Source organism: Chanos chanos, chromosome 4 (genome assembly GCF_902362185.1).
Source record: "Chanos chanos chromosome 4, fChaCha1.1, whole genome shotgun sequence".
Lineage (NCBI taxonomy): Eukaryota > Metazoa > Chordata > Actinopteri > Gonorynchiformes > Chanidae > Chanos > Chanos chanos.
The window spans coordinates 20,354,699-20,373,809 of NC_044498.1; the positions used below are offsets into that span (position 1 = coordinate 20,354,699).

Here is a 19,111-nt window from a genome sequence, read left to right on the forward strand (position 1 = left end):
GATCTGAACCTTTCTCATATCTCCTGTCAGAGGCTGCAGCTGCTCCTGCTGAACCCCCTGAAGGAGCTGTCCAACGTGCTGCACGCAGACATCCGACAGAAACAGCTGGAGTGTGTGCTACAGATCCTGCAGAGTCAGGGGGATAGCCTGGGCCCCGGGTGGCCCCTGGTGTTGGGTGTTATTGGAGCCATCCGGAATGATCAAGGGTGAGACACGCTGTTCACGTATTTCCTGGAGCTCTGTTTTTTTAGTGGACAAAAATAAAATTAAGCCACGAGAAAGATGAGGTTTTAATATGCAAATACCACACAGGGAACATAATCTGACGTGAAACTTAATTGTCCTGTAACTGGAGAGCAAATTTTGACAAACATATTTTACAGGGATCTTAAAGGGTAATAGCTGTTATCATTCAACTCTCTCTGATGTCATAACAAAAAAAAAAGCTGGCTAAGCCTCTCTTACTTCTATTTTAATCACTCAGCTCTTTCGTCTCAGTCCAGTGCACACTCGTTCAGTGAAAATGGGACATGAATGTAATAGATGATAGAGACAGATAGAGATTGTCTAGAGACGTCTGTCCTGTTTTAGACTTTTGTGTTCTGTCCTTTCCCAGACAATATTTGATTAGAGATAAGTGTCTGAAATCTCTATCACTCTTTTTGAAGCAAAGCTAACACTAAATTGTTGCTTTATGTCCTTGCTCTCTTGATGATGACGACTGATAGTTGGAGGTTCCTGGGGTCTTTGATACAGACTACAATGTTCAGCTGGCTTAACAAACTGTATCTTTTAGACAGTTTTTTTTCTGTATGGACATTGAAAGATATGGAAATAATAGAGGGTGTTGTTGCTGACTTTGATATTTATTTAGAATTGACAATTATAACAAGATATGAAAAGAGCCAAACAATAGAAATCCATGCCAGTCATTCCTCTGTGCTTTCTTGTTGAAGAACAACATGTTTTCTGTTGCTGTCTTTTTGTCCCTCAGAGAATCCTTAATTAGAACAGCCTTCCAGTGCCTGCAGTTGGTGGTGACTGACTTCCTGCCAACTATGCCTTGCACGTGCCTCCAGATTGTAGTAAATGTCGCCGGCAGCTTTGGTCTTCAGAACCAGGAACTTAATATCAGCCTTACCTCAATAGGGCTCTTGGTGAGAATTAGTTGTGAAGCAACTGGATTTCATTGTTTCTGATGATTTTTTTTTCCAGTGTGTAATATGCTTTAAATGTAAAATCCACCTTTAAACAAAATCTGTCTCGGGCGTCTTTGTCTTTTCTCCCTATTTTCTGCAGTGGAACATCTCTGACTACTTCTTCCAGCGAGGAGAAGCCATTACAGAAGAGCTGGAGAAAGAAGAGGCAATACTGGAGAAGCAAGCCCAAGAGAAGGGCGAACCACTCAACAGGCCTTTCCATCCAGCGCCGCCTTTTGACTGTCTATGGCTGTGCCTCTATGCTAAGCTGGGAGAGCTGTGTGTGGACCCAAGGCCTGCTGTACGGAAGAGCGCCGGTCAGACCATGTTTTCTACCATTGCTGCCCATGGCACCTTGCTGCAGCAGCCCACCTGGCACATTGTTGTGTGGAAGGTATCCATGAGCCTTGCTTTATTTTCACCGATCTTTCTTTTTTTATTGCCTCTCTGCTTGTTCACATGGTGCAATCAGCGTATAGTGCTTTGTGAATCCGCATAGCTATACAAATAGCAGAATTTTTAAATTGCGAGTTTATGTCTCTAATCTCGGCGAATGTTGGCGACTTTCGTTTGAGATTGATTTCTTGTGTCAGCACCTAGAGAATAACTTACATTTGCTTGCAACGTATAGAGTCTTGACTTTACAGAAAAAGGTTCAGGGCGTAGATTCTCAGATAATTGATTTCTTTATTCTGTTATTGTAGGTGCTCTTCCATCTTCTTGATTGTGTGAGAAAGTCCTCTACCACAGCTGACAAGGAGAAAATTGAATCAGGTGGTGGGAACATCCTCATCCACCACTCTCGGGACACGGCAGAAAAACAGTGGGCTGAGACATGGGTGCTGACCCTGGCAGGGGTAGCACGGATTTTTAACACTAGAAGATACCTGCTCCAACAGCTAGGTTGGCGTAAACTTTGTAACTTTGTGTTGCATATGTTTTACATGACTTGTTTAATAACTAATAGCTTCATATGCATTGATTCACTGTTTGTGAGTACTGAGTATAAGTAATTTCAGTAATATTTTTGTGAACTCTGCAACCTTGCATAAACTCACTTTATCCATATTTGGAGAGAAAATCACTTTCATTTACAGCTATTCATGAATATGTATGAATTACCCCAGGAAGCATTTTATTCTGCATGTGCGTATACCCTGCACATACAGATATTTGTCTTAGGGTCTTTTCACTATCACTTACGTTCCTTTTGCTTTAAAGTTTGTGTCTCACCCTTCGGAAATGTTGGCTTTTCAGGGGACTTCTTCAAAGCTTGGGAAGTGTTGCTGGACCATATCCAATCCGCTGCCCTTAGCAAGAACAACGAAGTTTCATTGGCTGCCCTGAAAAGCTTCCAGGAGATTCTTCAGCTGGTGACACCCGTCAAGGACACAGACAAGCCCGACGCCTTGGCTGCCATGGGCGTTCCTCCTGTCCTCATCGACCCCCTCACTGCGTCAGGTCCAGGCAGACCCCTGCTGCGCTCTGACTCCTTAGCCGAACGCCTTGCCCAACGGTACAGCAACAACACGCAGCCAACAGCGCCCCCTCCTGGGGAGGAACTGGACGATTCCGCCTTGTGGTGGTCAGCCTGGAACACCTGGTACCGGACTGGAATCGAGTGTACCCGACCACCCACCGGGAGCACCGGTGACAAGCTAGCCTTCGTTCCCAGCCAGCCCTTCCTTACAGCGCTGGTGCAGATTTTCCCTGCGCTCTATCAACACATCGCCGGTAGCTTCAGTATGGAGGACCTGCGCAAACTGGGCGTCATCCTACATGGTGCTGTCTCCGTGCCCATCAGTTCTGACGCCTCACCCTTCATTCTTCCCTCCTACACAGAGGCTGTGCTCACCAGCCTGCAGGAGGCCGTGCTCACTGCCCTCGACGTGCTGCAGAAGGTAACACAAAGTACCACCAGTGTGTGTGTGTGTGTGTGTGTGTGTGTGTGTGTCCCTCTGAATTAGACATTTAAAAATCAGAATCATACGATTCATTGATATTCATTGATTCATAACATTACTTGAGCCGTAAGATAAATTCCTTTTAGATTATATAGAATTTCATACAAAAAATTGTAGGTAGTTTTTGAGATCCACATCAGGAAAATAATATAAACAATCCTGTGCTTTCTTTAGTTATTTGAATAGTTTGTTTTTATTCACCGATCCACTTAACTGTTGCATTTTTTCCCCCGACGTTACATTGCTGCTACATTGTTGTCACCAGGAATTTGTATTCATAGTGTTCACAGTACATTTTACCTCTGCCCATGACCTCTTACATTCTGTAGTCAGAGCATCCAGTAATCGGCTAGGAATAAGAACTCTTAGGAATAATAATCATAATCTTGTTCTAAGAGATGTTAACTCTTTTGAGCTCTATCTTTTCTTTGTTGTGTTGTTCCTTCATACAAATCACTACATTTTATGCAGCTAAAAGAGGAACAGTTTAGAAGTGGTAGAAATGTTTTGAAGGCCTTAAAATTTGTTGCCCGGTCATTTATAAATTCTTCATATCATCTACAATTAGTCATTATTCTCTGTATATTACAATGAGAAGAAATGGAAAAAGTCATGTAAGAAAATTAACACGTGGTTCAACTTTGTATGTTAGCAGAGAGCCGATGGGATTTTTTTTAGTAAGGAGAGTGTCTTCCTTCTCTTTTAGGCCATTTGTGTGGGTCCAGAGAACCTGCAGGTCATGTACCCTGCCATCTTTGAGCAGCTCCTGCAATTTGTGGAGTTCTCCTGTAAGCCTCCACAGTACGGCAAAATAGAAACCAAACACGTGGCCAATGCGAAATACAACCAGGTGAGTGTCCTTCTCTGTCTGTCTTTTTTTATCCTTCTCTCCATTACAAGCCATTTGTAGAAACTCGTCCCCCCCTCAGCACCTCTTATACCCATTTTGCACCCTTTAATGCAAAGTGTTAATCAGATATAACACTTATAATCAGCTACAAATTCACCCATCGGCTTCATTATAGTATTTAGGACATTTGCGACTGACACCTTTTGCCTGTGTTTAGAATGGAATTCGGTGTTTTACATGGTGTGTTTAAAGATTACTGTTCAACTTAATCATTTTTGCTTTGCTCTCACAAGCTAAAAGTGCATTGCTTGAGACTCGGTGCCCGTTTCGTAAGGAACCTGTATATGCTGTATAGGGCACAGTGTGCTATGTTACAAACAACAGCAGGCTCCTCTCATAAATTACTTTCGTTTATTTTGGGCAATAGCCTCCTCTTCCCCTATGTTTCTGTTTTCCTCTTGTGATTTTGAACACTTTTTGAGCGCTACAGTGTGTTTCCTAGGCCCATTGCCAGCTTTTTGCTTCTTCCAATCTGTTCTGCTTTGCACAGTAGACTTTCAAAGCAGTGCGCTGCATTTGTGGTTGAGTGTCCATAGTTAATAGCCTACAGCTTAACATTTACATAATGCGGTCGGTGCATTTGGCCAGTTTGTCCATTTTCCTTCTGATGGTGAATCCAGTCTTCTTCGGTCTTTGTCACCTCATACTTGCTGTCATACAAATCATCGGTATTTACTGACATGTCTATTCAGCACCCAGTGAAGAAGTTAATATGTGTCCACTCTTGTCTTGTTCTGTTTTCTGTACTACTCAAATGGATTCACTTTAGATCCAACTGTTTGCACCGGTGAGTCTGCCTCTCTACTATTGCCCCTCTTTAGCTCAAATCAGCTCACCTCTTTTGGCAACACCGTTAGACAAGGCATTTTCCCTCCTGCCTTTTCCTGATTCTTTTTCATCAGCATCATTCACACTCGTACAGCTACCTGTCTTTACTTTATCTTGACTCACTCATTTTAACTGTCTTTTTTCTGTACAGACGTGATTTTTGTAATTATTGTTGTTGTTGTTTTTGATTTTGTGTCGTTTTGTGGTTGCATGTTTTGCTGGGCCAGTGCGGATATGCAAACACAGTTTTTTTCTATGATAAGACAATTCCTCTGCTTATTCTCTCTCTCTCTCTCTCTCTCTCTCTCTCCCCCTCCCTTGCCCCCTGTCTCTCTCTTCATCTCTGTCTCTCTCTTATTATCTCTCTACCCCTATCCATTGTCTACAGGCTGAATGGGTGGCCTTAAACTATGTGCCCTTCGCAGAGAAGTCCCTGGAGGTGGTTGTGGATCTGTATCATAAAACTGCTTGTCACAAGGCTGTCATTAATGAGAAAGTTCTGGAAAACATTATCAAGGTATTGTTCAGTGCACCAGCCGAAATACACTTAAACACAACTACACCGCACTGCGCTGGGAGCATCCAGCCAGATGGAACAAGATCTCATCCATCCATGAACATCACTTATGCTAATAGCACGTCTGTGATGTCTGAACGAGTAGGTTGTTTTTGTCAGAATGTGAAATGACAATTAGGCATCTCCTCTGGCAGTAGGCTATTTTTAAGATTTATTGGTTGATGTGCTTAGTGATTCTGTTTGCTCAGCTAATATTTATTCTGTTGTGTAGTTTTGCCACATATACCACAGTTTCTCTTGCTTTCTTGAAATTATGGAGAATATAGCATGAGATAATGGTCCCTTTCTATGTTTCTTTACCCCAAGTAGGTGTTGTGAAGTGTCTAGAGAGTCTTGTCTGGTTCTGAGTGTATTTGTCGGCTTTTTGTTTTAATGCTCTCTTCTTCACCCCTGTTCTTCTCACTCTGCTACTTTACTTTTCCCCGTTCACTCAAATTATGTCCATCTCTGGTATAAACGCCTCTCTCTGCTGGTGTGTCTTTCTCTAGTTGCTGCTGTCTTTTTCCTTTTTTCTTTTCCCTCTAACCTTTCTTTCTCTCACTCCGTATCTCGTGGCATGTCTCATTTCTCTCTCCCATTGTGTTTCTTCCGTCTGCGAGCAGACACTGAGAATGCCCCTAGGGCTAAAATATGCCTGCCCAGCCGAAAGCACTTGGAAGCTGGCCGTCTCGTCTCTGCTCAAAGTGCTCTCCATCGGCCTCCCCGTTGCCCGGCAACATGCCTCTTCGGGCAAGTTCGACACCATGTGGCCCGAGCTTGCCAACGCCTTTGAAGATTTCCTCTTCACCAAAAGGTGTGTGGCTAACTCTTCTATTCATGCAGTATTCTCTGTAACCTGTCCTTTTTCATATGATACATGTCAAAATATGAATATCTATGTCTTGTTGACATTAGACATTAGTTTTTGGATGGCCTATGTTTGTTTTGCACAGACCAAGTTACTTGTGTGGACTTTAACTTTTTAGCTGCCCTGCTTTCGTATTCTTCGATTTTCTAAAATCGATCCTTACTGACAGAATTGTTTGTATAGAAGGGCATGTACTGTACACCAAAAGAAACACTGAGTGTCATAAAAAATAAAATCTGCTGCTATAAGAAGTTATTCAGTGTTTGAATGACTTGAAATTATAAAGATATTTTGGGGTTTTTTTTGTTTTTTTACAACTGAAGTGTTTTGTTTTTTTTTTCTGTGAAACCGTCCTTCAAAACTCATTCCGTCATCAGCAAGGCAAAATCTGAAAGTGATGGAAAGTTTGTTTATCCCAGGTCTCGGGGTGTAAGTTACAGAATGTCGTAGAAAGCACCTTTGTTTTGTTCCTTGATCTGAGTTTGTTAGCTTAGCGCAACACGGACATAAGTGAAAATATTTTCTAATCTAATACGTTTTTAAGACCGTTTTAAACTTGTCAGGATTTTGTTAAGATACTGAGTGATTCATATGTATGCTTATATTGTTTTCCCTCAGCACACCTCCTGACAACCTCTCCATTCAAGAATTTCAGAAGAATGAGGCCATTGATGTTGAGGTATCCCTCTTTGTTCTGCATGACTATTCTGTAACCCAGCCTCCCCAGATTGATGTTTTTCATGATGGGAAACTTGGTTTGTTTATAGGTGGTCCAGTTAATCAGCACAGAGATCTTACCCTTTGCCAACTTCATCCCCAAAGACTTTGTTGGTCAGATCATGGCCATGCTCAATAAAGGATCCATCCATTCTCAGTCATCGTCATTTACAGGTAGGAAATGAAAACATGTCTTCTGTCTGGTCACATTCAAGACCTCCTATAATTTGTTGTACATCTGTCAAAATTATTTAACAAACAGTGTGAGTCACTCCATGAAAAACCAGTGTTCACAAGCAGATACTAATCATGCTAATTATACTAATCATATCTGATGAGATGTTGCATCATTGGAAAGCTGTCTTTACTCGTGATGCCCTAGAAATGGACTTAAGACCTGAAAAGCCTTTAAAGCTACATTGTTGCAATGTTTATGTGGATTAGTTTTACATAAATGTCCTCAGTGATTGTGTATTGAGTCTAGACATGCATTAAGGTTACTGTATAGTTAAAAATTGTCATATAACAGTTATGTGATACACACGGATATTAAGGGCACCTGGAGTACATCCAACGTCCACTCAGAGTCAAACTACGATGTTACACAGATAAACCAGTGTTTTAAAGTTGCAGAGATTTTATGCTCGCATTTATCCTGGGCAAGCAGAATCTGTGTCAAAGGGGTTTAAACTGAACTATATAACTGACAAAAAATATATATGGTAAGTATACGGTAAGCAAGTGGTTCCTTCATTATGGCAGTTATCTGTTTTATAAACTGTGTGGTTTAAAAAATCTGTTTGTCAGTGACTCTCTCCTCAACTAAATACCTTTTTTGTCTTCTTTACAGAAGCAGAAATCGATGTCCGTATGAGGGAAGAGTTCTCCAAAGTCTGCTTTGAGACGTTGTTGCAGTTCTCCTTCAGCAACAAGGTGTCCACTCCACAGGAAGGGTACATCTCTCGCATGGCCCTGTCTGTATTGCTCCAGCGTGCACAGGATGTGCTGCAGCGATATGTAGAAGATGAGAGGCTTAGCGGGCGCTGCCCCCTGCCAAGGTGACTTCAACATATAGATACGTTTTTGCCTTGTACGGACTGACAAAAGCTCTCCATGGCCACACACAAACCCTCATACTACTCAAAATAACTCCATCGCCTGTGTTAATCAGCTGAATCCTATTAACAAGTGGTTCAGGAAACTGCAAATAAAGCAAACATACATATACATTAAGGAAGCACAGGTTAAGTACCTTAGACCTTATTTGTTTTAGCTGATTGGCTGGTTTGCGTTTCTTTTAGTGTTGTGCATAGAGACAGCAGTTTTTCCCCCACGTTGTCCTCAACAGATAGAGAATAAGGTCGAATTCCCAGAGTAGCAATAGGTGTCTCTTCTGGTAGTGCTGTGATTCACTGTCTGAGTTCATTTTGGTCAGGTTTTAGTTTTTGAAATGCATACATATGATACTAATAACAGTGGTTGTGATTGCTCCTCTTTCCACTCACTTGCTTGAACTGATGTAAATTCAGTCCACGTAGCAATGGTGACTGATAAACCAATGCCATGTCAGTAGCTAGTTACAGCACTAACTGGATTCTGAAGTTAATTTCCTCACTCTACTTTTAAATGCGTATGAATAGAAACTGCCTAAGCCAGACATACTAAAATATTTGAGAAAAATTGAAGTGTTTGTTTGAAACTAAACTGTTTACAACCAAACTGTCAAAGACGGTCATTGCACAGTTGTTCAGTCAACTTTAGAATCTGTCCATGGTCAGGGGGGCTGATCTCTGAGAAGTCACCTGATCAGACACTATGCTGCTGTATTAAGCTTTGGTTTACAATGAGTTATGGAATACAATTACATCTTTTTCTTCTGTGCTCTCTCCCACCATGCCCACAGTATTACACATTCACCACCATATTCCAATTTAGCCATTAAATTCTTTTCAACGTAACTGTCGTTCATCGAATGTTAGAACTGTTCATGTGTTCATAGCCAAAAAGGTTTAATGTGGTCTTGTCTAACCATAACACCTGGTTCTAATCAGAGTTCCCATGCCTTTGAGCAAACACCAGACATTTATTTTTACTGGTTTCCCTCAAAAGAGGTTTTTCTCTGGCAACTCTCCAAGAAGTCTTTTGTCATGCCTTTTGTAGTTCCCTTTTTTTAAATAATTTTCACGTTCTCTGATTATAAAACATCCATTACCTTTATAATTCGGATGCTACAGCCATCTTTAATCATCTGTGTCAGTGGAAATATTGTTTTAGGAGTTAGCGTACAGGGTCCAACCAGTTTTTTTTTCATTTTCTTTTGCTCTCCAGGCAACAAGTTACAGAGATCATCTTCGTCTTAAAGGCAGTCAGCACCCTCATGGACTCACTCAAAAAGACCCAGCCAGAGAACGGTGAGATCAAGTCTTGAATTTATGTAATAGTTTTTCAGAGTGTGGCCACACATCTTACTGTTTTACAGGTGTGACGATGTCACAAAAAAAAAAAGAAAAAAAAAAAAAAAGAAATATATATATATATATATATATATGTTGTATATATGAAAACAGGTATTTAGTGGTTAGGTTTAGAGATTTGTTCCATGATTTTGTCTCTTATGTGCAAAAAGTTTTCCCAGAAGAGCATGACAGTAACCTTAGAGGACATATCTGTCCTACCAGAGAGAGGGATATAATCCTGCAGTAGCTAAGGGTTGCAAAAATATGCACGATAAAAAAATGATAATTACGACAGAACAATTTACATCCCATAATGTGACTTCATATATTATAATAAATCCTAATAAAACTCCGTAGTCAGTGTTACTATAAAATTACCAGCTTTGACAGATGAGTTGGTTTTTGAATTATTTAAATGACTGGTTTGGTCTCGACTTCAATCTAAGCCTAAAAAAAATATCAAATTAAATGTGTGTGAATCAGCCATATATTATTGTGTCATTGTATGTGTTTATAATGGAAACTGGCAGCAGAATGGTTGTTTAAATTCAGTTGAATCTCACCCCACGTTTCTGTCCTCCTGTCTCACTTTGCATTTTATACATGTTTAGTCCTTTCCTCTTGTACTAACACTTGGTTTTGTCTCTTGCTTTGCAGTGGATGGGAACACGTGGGCCCAAGTAATAGCCCTGTACCCAACCTTGGTGGAATGCATCACCTGTTCATCCTCAGAGATCAGCTCTGCACTGAAGGAGGCCCTGGGGCCATTCAAAGACTTTATGCAGCCCCCGGCGTCGAAAGTACAAAACGGGGAGTCTTGACTGCCCGTGCCCAGGGAATTAATCCGAACAGGAAGATGAATGTGTCCTCACTGGGCCACACATGTGAACTCTTACTCACTCAAGCCCATCTAACAGACACTAGCCCCTGTCAACGATCAAGCAAAAAGTTCTGCTGCCCCCCCCTCCATGATTTGAGTCTGGCTTCCATCAGTTTCAGCTTCTAATATACATTGATATCCCATTCCAATTGGCTTGACTTAACCATGGTATTAACTGCTATAGTAAAACTTCATTGTTTTCATAATTTTTCTTTCTCACCCCCCCCCCCCCCCCCCCCCCCCCCAGTGGGCAATTGATGTACAGTGTGTGGTGATAATGTTAATGATGTAATTAAGAATAAAATATTTGGACCAATCTGAAAGCAAAAAAGTAGTACATAAATAAACATGAAGGATGGTCTTTTTTGTTATTTTTTTTCTCAACAACAAGGATTTTATGCAAGATCTTACTGTAACATTCCATGTCATCTTTAGTCAGCTTGAGAAGGGATGTACTCGTGTGTGTAAAATAAATGGAACAGTTCTATGAACAACACACTTTCCAGTGTTTCTCAGTTAAACCATCTCAGTTTTAAAATCTGTGAATCCAAGTTTAAGATTACATAAACATATAATCTCTAAGTGTGCATGATTTCCTTGTTCATTTTTTAAAATGTGCCTTGGCATTCTTGAGCAAACTGGCCAGAAATTGGCAAGTTGATTCTCTGCATTAGTCCCCATATAAACCAGAGTTTTTTTAATAGATTGAAAGATCCCATTTATGACACAGTAATGTATGATTGGTCTAAACCGGCATGCATTTCAACCAGTTCGGTTTATATAATTTTGCTTTTAACTGGAAGTTCAGTTCATTTTACCAAAATAAATTGAACCTCTTGATCAGGTTTGTGTAGCATCCTTGTACATAACGATTTGAGAAAATGTAGCCAAATTTGTGACTTAGATACCTTTGAATTATTTCAGATCTCACTACTTCAAGTGAGAGAGTTACTCAAAATTCCTCCCGTTTCCATCACTGTTGTGCCTTTAGTGACCGCCAATCCTGCAGGTGGCGGCAATGAACTCCACTCGCCCAAAACTTCTATTTAGTAGACGTCAAGAAGATGCCCTGTGGCAAGTCTGAAAATCTTAAGTAGCTGAGTTTTAAACTACTGTCGGATGTCTACAATGAGATTATCTGAGGTTTAGTAGTTCCAGCAACAAAAACTGGAATACCAAATACTGAAAACTGGCCACTCCGGGGCACGGTGAGTTGACAGTGAGCACATGCAACCCCACACAACCCATGGAGCAAAATGAAGTTACCACTTGTTTGAATGCCGTAAGGCTACCTATGCATTGCTAAGCTAGCGATAACGGATTGTAAGAAATAACATGGAAGGATTTCTGAAGCCATCTTTCGGAGGGGCTGAAAGATAGAGTGACTGTACTTCTGCTAGATACGCGGCCGTCCTTATTAGTACCATGAGACGCTACAACTCAGGATAAATGTAACACAACATGAAAGTATCAGTTATGTTACCATAAATTATCTGCAGCTTGGCAGTGCCATAGCTAATGTTTTGAATGTCGCGGTTGGCTCGCGAGCTATCATGTGGCCTAACATAATTTAATGACGTGTTCAAGTTTACAACGTATTTATTTGATGAAGAATTCGGGGTCTTGAAGCCAACTTTCTGTTGTGAATATGATGTCGTGTGTAATTGTTCATATTTGGCATTGTTTTATTTTCCCACCAGATCGCTCTAATAAAAGCTTTCTGGTGTAGTTTTACTCGCTTGCCCGCAGATCCTCTTGAATTTGATACTCATGCACGGTTGCCTTGGTTACAGACTGTAAATGGGCCCAACGTTTCTTCCCCGGTAACTAGCTAGCTAGGTCGATGCCGCAAAATTCTTTTATCGTGTTTGCTTTCTTGATTCTGTCCACAGTTTGTTGTTGGCTGCATTATTTTAATGTACATTTCGACTATAAGAACCGCAGTGATTTCGTCAGGTATGTTAATGAACGACTAGAAGCAACTAACAGCAGATTTTCAAAATAGCACATAGTAATTTCATTGGTATTAGTTTTTTATCCCAAGGCGAAAAATCGAATTGCTTAAAGGGTAATTATGACAATGTCATTAAAGTCATTATATCAAGATTTTAGATAACTTGGTAAATCATATATTATTACTAATGTGTCTAGAATGCTACTTCTGATTATACGCTATACCTTAACGTTAAGTAAATTATTTCAGACGGCCTAGCCTAGTCAAATTAATGTAAAGCAACTTTCAGTTTACCATAAAGGTTGTAACCAGGGCTTATCTATTTCGGGTAAACTGCTGTTAGATCATTCTGTAGTACTGGGTGCTATGCACAGGATTTCTGCGTTATCAAATGGCTTAATCCGCTTTGCTTGTTTTATTCTTAGGGGTTGGCAAGATGCCTCCGATCCTCGGAGAGAGCCAGATCTTCGTTTAGAGTTGCCACAAAGCGATGCAGTTGGTTTCATTACAGCTGCATAGCCTGACACGATGAAGAAAATTTTCAACTTTACAAAGAAACGAAAAGGCTCCCCGAGCGCATCTGATGCTGGGAGCTCGTTATCTATAGCTTATGACCTCAAAGAGAAAGACTTGGGGAAGGTCCATAAGGCAGCATCCACCGGTGATGTGGCGAAACTGAAACAGCTTGCAAAAAAGAATGACTTGAATCAACTGGATAAGGAGAACAGGTACTGGTAGCATGTTTTACCCCAGAAAATGTGTATTATCCCATATTCCACATCACAGTGGGGATTTTTTTCCGAACACCAAAATGTGACCACGACAACTTCAAGAGTGTTTCTGAGCTTCTGACAAATGATTGAAAACTAAATCCTGGTGATTGTAGTGTTGGTCTTTGCCTAGCCTCCATGTTTCCTGTAAGTCAGCTCAGAAAACCTGACCCAATCCTTTAACAGCTATAACACCTAAATTCCCAATAGCTGAGTAAAGTTGAACACATGCTGTGACAAGCTGTAGGTTTACTATTAAGGCAAGGTGTTAGGTCATGGAAAATCAGTAATGTGCTCAGAAATTATGTAAGTTTTTTTTTTTTTTGCAACTGTCATTTTATTGGTTTTACACAATTGTTTTGAAATCTTTAGCCATGTGCTGTAAAGTATTTACTGAAAAGAATAACCATGTTAATTAGGATACTGATATTTAGCTTTGCATGCTGCCTTAAAGTAGATTTTTGTAGAACACATTTGAATTATATATGTAGATGAAGTCTATAGCATGAGCAAAACTGCAGGATTCACTGTTGTTAAGTAGGTTTTTCCCCCACCTTTTGTACTAAAGTCTGCTTCATACTAGCCCTGTATGTCTTTTGTGTCACTTAGTTGAGGGCTATAATAAATACAATACAGAAGATGAAATCATGTGGCTTTTCATAGCCGTTTTATTTATTTATTTGCTTACATGCTGAATTGTTTATTCATTTATAATATATATATATATATATATATATATATATATATATATATATATATATAGGACAGTATCTGTTTATACATAGTCTCTGTACATTTACTCTGTCATTGTTATGGATAAGTGATAAATTATGCCGTGTTGCTCAGACTTTGGGAGTTCTGCTCAGACCATTGGTGGCTCACGTGGGTAGCATTTTGATGGTGCAGCATGCTGTTAGCCCAGCAAGCCTCTGGTACAGTGCAGTTTAGGAAGCATCAACAAAAATCTCCTCAGCCTTAATAGCTCTCTAAACATCAAATAGAAATAAATATTAACAAATGGCTTTGTTTTCATATATATGAGATGATATTTATGATTTTTTTTAAAACAGTATGTGTTATTATTATTATTATTATTATAATCACAGAAGTACTGTTCCCAGGTTGATCCCAGACTTATTCTGTGCTACCACTGATGGACTGCTTATTTGCAGCGTCAGCAGAAAAGACAGTGAAAACACCGGCAGCAGTTTGTAAGCTTGGTGTGGTGATGTCTGAGGCTTACATGTGAAATGTACTGCAGCAAGATCACAAAGTGTGCAGGCAAAACAAGCTTGACTGGTTTTGAGTGAATATAAGATGATTGACTCTTCCGCCTTTAAATGTATATCTTAAATGTTGTCTTTTGTCTTGTTCCGTTTACAGAACTGCTCTGCATATAGCATGTGCAAGTGGACATACTGATGTGGTTCAGTTCCTGGTGGAGAGCAAAGTCAAGCTTAATCTATGTGACAATCAGAACCGCTCAGCCTTGATGAAGGTAATTACAAATTTCTTAACTAGTTTTATTTATGTCAGTTGTTTGATGTAGCTGTAATTCTTTTTTTTAATTTTTCAGAAATGAATATAAAACTTTTAAAGTCTTTTGATGTATTAAATTTTTTTAAAAATTAATCTTGTTGTGCGGTGTGTGTTAAGGACATATCAAACATGCTTATTCATGATGTTTTACTTTTTTCCCTTTCTGCTCTGGCCACTTTCTCTGACAGATTTAGATATTGGCAAAATGTATCAAGTGAGAAACAAAACAATGTGGGGGAGAAAAAAAAAAGCATAAACACATCATGACGTCTTTTACATACAAATAAAACAAAGTATCTTTTAAATGTGTGACATTTTTCGGTGCTGCAGAGCTAAGTTTTACAAAGCTCACTCCCCATTTCTTTCCACAATACTGCATACTGTAGACCTCAGGAGAGAAAAATGATTTGTCTACCAGTTCTTTGTGTGTGTTTGTGCCTTCACGTGTTTGGCTGACGATGTGTGGCTTTGGCAGGCGGTGCAATGCCAACAGGATCGCTGTGTAGCCCTCCTGCTGGAACATGAGGCTGATCCCAACCTGGTGGATATTAATGGCAATACAGCACTGCACCTGGCTGCTCTCATTCCCTCCCCCGCCATCGCCCTGCTGCTCCTGGACCATGAAGCCAACATCAATGCCCAGAATAAGGTTAGCCTTTAACAGTGATTATGCTGTCCACAAGACAAGAATGGCCAGATTTATTATGCCCAGTGAGGGAATTGTGGATGGTCACATTCAGCCATTTAAAGGCTGTAAACAGTGGAGGTGCAGTGTAGTGATATCAGAATATTTAAATTGCATATAAGTATTTGCAAGATTCCCTTGGGCTGATTTATCAGCAAGAGTCTATCTCTCTCTCTTTCTCTCTCTCTCTCTCTCTCTCTCTCTCTCTCTCTCTCTCATTGTTCTTTGGAGGTCACTGATGGACATGTCCCTATGTAACAGCAGATATCATGGGATGAGTAGTGTTTTCCTCCGAGTGTGTTGTGCTCCACAAAGCTTTGCAGCTCCTAATGTGAAAAGATCTATCAGCAGGTGGAAACCGTTTAACATGTGAATGTCTTCATGAAATGTAACAGTTCCTGGAATTTTTAAAAATTTTCCCACACACAGGAAGGTGCCACTCCATTGACTCTGGCAGTGGAGGAAAACCATGCGGAGATGGTGGAGCTATTTTTGAAAGAGGGTGCCGATGTCAATACCAAGAACCAAGAGCAACGGTAGAGCATATAGCACTTAAGCCCTCCCAGATGTTTTTATGTGGTTAAGGTGTTTTGCTAAGAAAAAGTCTTTTCCTCAGCAAGGATTAAAGTGTGCAGAACAGCTGTGTGTGAATTTTTGGAGTAGACCACCCGTGCCACTCATTGCAGCATGAGTAGGTTTAAAGAGAGTTAAAGACAAAAACCTTGGACATTAAACCTTGGACAGATTATGCATATGTGTGAAAGACAGATAAATAAAGATACAACATTGTTATTCTTTTGATGTAAGCAAGGGCCATTCTTTTCCAAAGTTACTTATTTCTAGATTTTTGTTAACAGGACAATTCTGTTGATTTGTATTCTGATTTTATAGTTTTCATGTACCTATGATTTGTAGAACATTACAATTATAATTTAGTGAATGCTGCCATCTTGTGGTAAAATCAGTGAATCTGAGAGTAATATGAAGTAGGTTAGTTTTTGAACACGAATAAGACAGTTTCTAAATATACTTTATGTGATTCTGTGTTGCTGAATTTCAGGATAGAGCAGTTAGTGATGCAGTGGGCAGGGCTAGAAAAGGGATATCTTTGGAAACTAATTGTATAAGGCAGTTTGATTAGTGTGTTAATCACGGATAGAGTCAGGAAGGTGAACTGAGGTAGCTATCACGGGAGATGATTCAGCAGGTGTGTAGACATGCATGTTTGGATCAGGATATGTCATTTGATTCAAGTGATCATCAGATTTGTCACTGTTTAGGCTGAAGTGGGCTCTGATACCACAAATATTCCATGTGTATGTTCATAGCTAGACTATCACATAATCATGCATAAAGTGAATTAAAGGATATCCTTTTGTAATTTGTATTTAATTCCTCCACTGAAGGTCCCCCTTGATGATTGCTGCATGCAATGGACAGATCAGCATGGTGCGACTGCTTTTACAGTATGATGCTGACATCACTGCCAAGGATGATAAAGGCTGGTCATCGGATGACTATGCTGTTATGAATGGCCATCATGCGTAAGGAGTTTTCAACTGTTGCTTTTTCCAAGTTTAAATATTTTGTATATTTTTACTTGTTTTTTTTTATATTGCTACTATTTTTTATCCATCAGAGGACAGCAGTCTCATTCTTCTCTCTATTTTTCAGCTGTTCACACCTTATCATAGAACATGGGACCAAGAGGAAATCCTTGCAGTCTCCATCCCATTCCGTCCCTGACAAAAAGAAGCGAATGTCCATGTTGAGCAGTCACACAGGAGGTGCTGATGCAGGTTTTGCTATTGCTGGACCTGCCTTAGACAAAGATGGTGAGTCCCCAGTTCTGTCATCCATGCACAAAATCTGGAGCCTTACACTACTTTGCGAATTAGAATTCTGCTCTAAATTTTTTTACTGCAGCAGTCACATTTTACCTTTCATATACACTGCCCCTCTCACTGTTAGCAGATTAAACAGGACATGGTTGTGATTACATGAATGTCAGTGAATACCAGAATCTTTAGTTGTAGTAGCACTGCTACTATTTACTACTAATGTCTACTTGTTATTCAAATGACTTTGTCATGGGTAAATGATTAGGGCAGCTTCATGTCTAAGGGTGGGAGTGTTATTCCTGGACCCAGTTCAGGAATGAATTCATGAAGTAATACAAGTATTAATAGGAACTAATAACATGGAAAACAGTTTAAAAGCCAGTTTGATAAGAAAAAGAATATAGAGTGAAACATTTTTTTTCTGATTTGTTTAATAACTTTGGTTAGGTTCACACTGTCAGTCCAAATCCGATTTTTTGCATATCCGATCAGAATCCGATCTTCCTGATTGACTGTTCGCATTATGTATTGCAAATGATCAGAGATGAATAGGAGATGAATACATTAGAGAAATGTTGCACCTCTTTTGACCTGAACTATGGACCTGCAAAAATTGAAGAAGTTAAGATCATATTCAAGGAGGGAAAAAAACACTTAAGAACATCAGAAATCTATTACAGAGCCATTTGGCATAATCATTATTATTGTATTTGTTGATAATCCCTAATGTATACTTTTTCTGGCAATCCTTCAAAATATCCTTTAATCAGAAATTTTCACGTATGAAATGCAGCATGTATGAGCTACATCCTTTGGAAAAACAAATAAGGCCTACCATTTTATCGCTGTTGAAGTTTACATGTAAAAGTAAATAAATGAATGGCAGGATATGGTCGTAAAAATATTACAGTACATTTTTCTCTTCCACATGTGTCCTTTTTGAGCATAATGATCTTAAGTCTGTCACTTCAGTTTGTGTTATTGTTTTGTTTTGTGGTTGTTTTTTGACCACACACATTCTAAACAACATTCATTTCATTCAACACTTTGCCTCACTTCCCTTGTGTTTTGTTGCTCAGTGTGAGTAAGGCAGCAGTGTAGAGTTTAGAGAGAACATAGAGTAATAACACATATTAAAGAAAAAAAAAGCTGAAAACAAATATGAACATGTAATGATATCAGTATGGGTTATACTGTGGCATTCACAAGGATTTAGAGATGAGATGATTTAATGTTGTATCATTTACTGTCCCCTTCAATTCTTCAACTGGTTGACCAAGCAATTGTTAAAAAAATAGTGTGCAGCAATGAAAATCTATGCATCTTACAGATTTTTATGATACAAACATAAAAATTAACTTTTGTTTTTTTGATAAATTTTCTCCTAAAATGAAACTTCTGTCATAACTGTTTTGTTTGTCTTGTACTCATGAATTCCTTGTGTGACAGTGCCAGTGTGTATTGAGCATTGTTTAGTTTCATTTGATTGTTTCATTTACCCCTCATGCATATCCTCCTCACTGGATCTAGAACCAGGAGCAGAGACAAAAGAAGCAGGGAAAGGTATTGTGAAGAACATTATAGTTGATGTAGGAATACCACATCAGGCACAAAATTATTTTAAAGTTTTTGCTGTCAGTAATATCATACGTATACCTGGAATATATACTGCCTATAGAAAGCCTGCAACTCTTTCAAATTTTTTATGTTTGTCCCTGATAGCAATGAGTTGAAATATTTTTCAGTCATTTACACATCTGATCCTACTACATTCAAAGTTGGTTTCAAAAATGTTGATAAAATTCAGTATAAATAAATATTTCAAAGCAAAGGTTCATTCTAACACTTAACTAACCAGCCTACAGGAAAACAACTCTTGTTAGAGTGTTCCAAAAAAAGCATTCCTCAGTTTAAACAGGTGAAAAGAGTCAAAAAGTGAAAGGT

General features: G+C 39.4%; 2 protein-coding genes across 7 annotated transcripts in view; both read left to right on the plus strand.

Moving 5' to 3' along the window:
• mon2 (MON2 homolog, regulator of endosome-to-Golgi trafficking) overlaps positions 1-10,584 on the plus strand; it is a 31,686-nt gene extending 21,102 nt beyond the window's left edge. For 3 of the 6 annotated variants that reach the window (XM_030771061.1, XM_030771057.1, XM_030771060.1), the window contains 14 exons: positions 31-206; positions 995-1,157; positions 1,300-1,593; positions 1,904-2,102; positions 2,457-3,100; positions 3,870-4,013; positions 4,843-4,860; positions 5,290-5,418; positions 6,081-6,271; positions 6,944-7,004; positions 7,093-7,216; positions 7,893-8,100; positions 9,371-9,453; positions 10,156-10,584. In XM_030771061.1, coding sequence (XP_030626921.1) covers positions 31-206; positions 995-1,157; positions 1,300-1,593; positions 1,904-2,102; positions 2,457-3,100; positions 3,870-4,013; positions 4,843-4,860; positions 5,290-5,418; positions 6,081-6,271; positions 6,944-7,004; positions 7,093-7,216; positions 7,893-8,100; positions 9,371-9,453; positions 10,156-10,319 — 2,598 coding nt within the window. In that variant the 3' untranslated portion in view covers positions 10,320-10,584. The remainder of the gene's footprint in view (positions 1-30; positions 207-994; positions 1,158-1,299; positions 1,594-1,903; positions 2,103-2,456; positions 3,101-3,869; positions 4,014-4,842; positions 4,861-5,289; positions 5,419-6,080; positions 6,272-6,943; positions 7,005-7,092; positions 7,217-7,892; positions 8,101-9,370; positions 9,454-10,155) is intronic. The other 3 variants (XM_030771063.1, XM_030771064.1, XM_030771062.1) reach the window with 1 other exon arrangement.
• A 2,276-nt stretch (positions 10,585-12,860) lies between these two features.
• Positions 12,861-19,111, plus strand: part of ankrd26 (ankyrin repeat domain containing 26) — a 41,218-nt gene continuing 34,967 nt past the window's right edge. The window contains exons 1-7 of the mRNA XM_030772166.1: positions 12,861-13,060; positions 14,486-14,600; positions 15,117-15,290; positions 15,756-15,862; positions 16,733-16,870; positions 17,001-17,161; positions 18,698-18,730. Coding sequence (XP_030628026.1) covers positions 12,861-13,060; positions 14,486-14,600; positions 15,117-15,290; positions 15,756-15,862; positions 16,733-16,870; positions 17,001-17,161; positions 18,698-18,730 — 928 coding nt within the window. The remainder of the gene's footprint in view (positions 13,061-14,485; positions 14,601-15,116; positions 15,291-15,755; positions 15,863-16,732; positions 16,871-17,000; positions 17,162-18,697; positions 18,731-19,111) is intronic.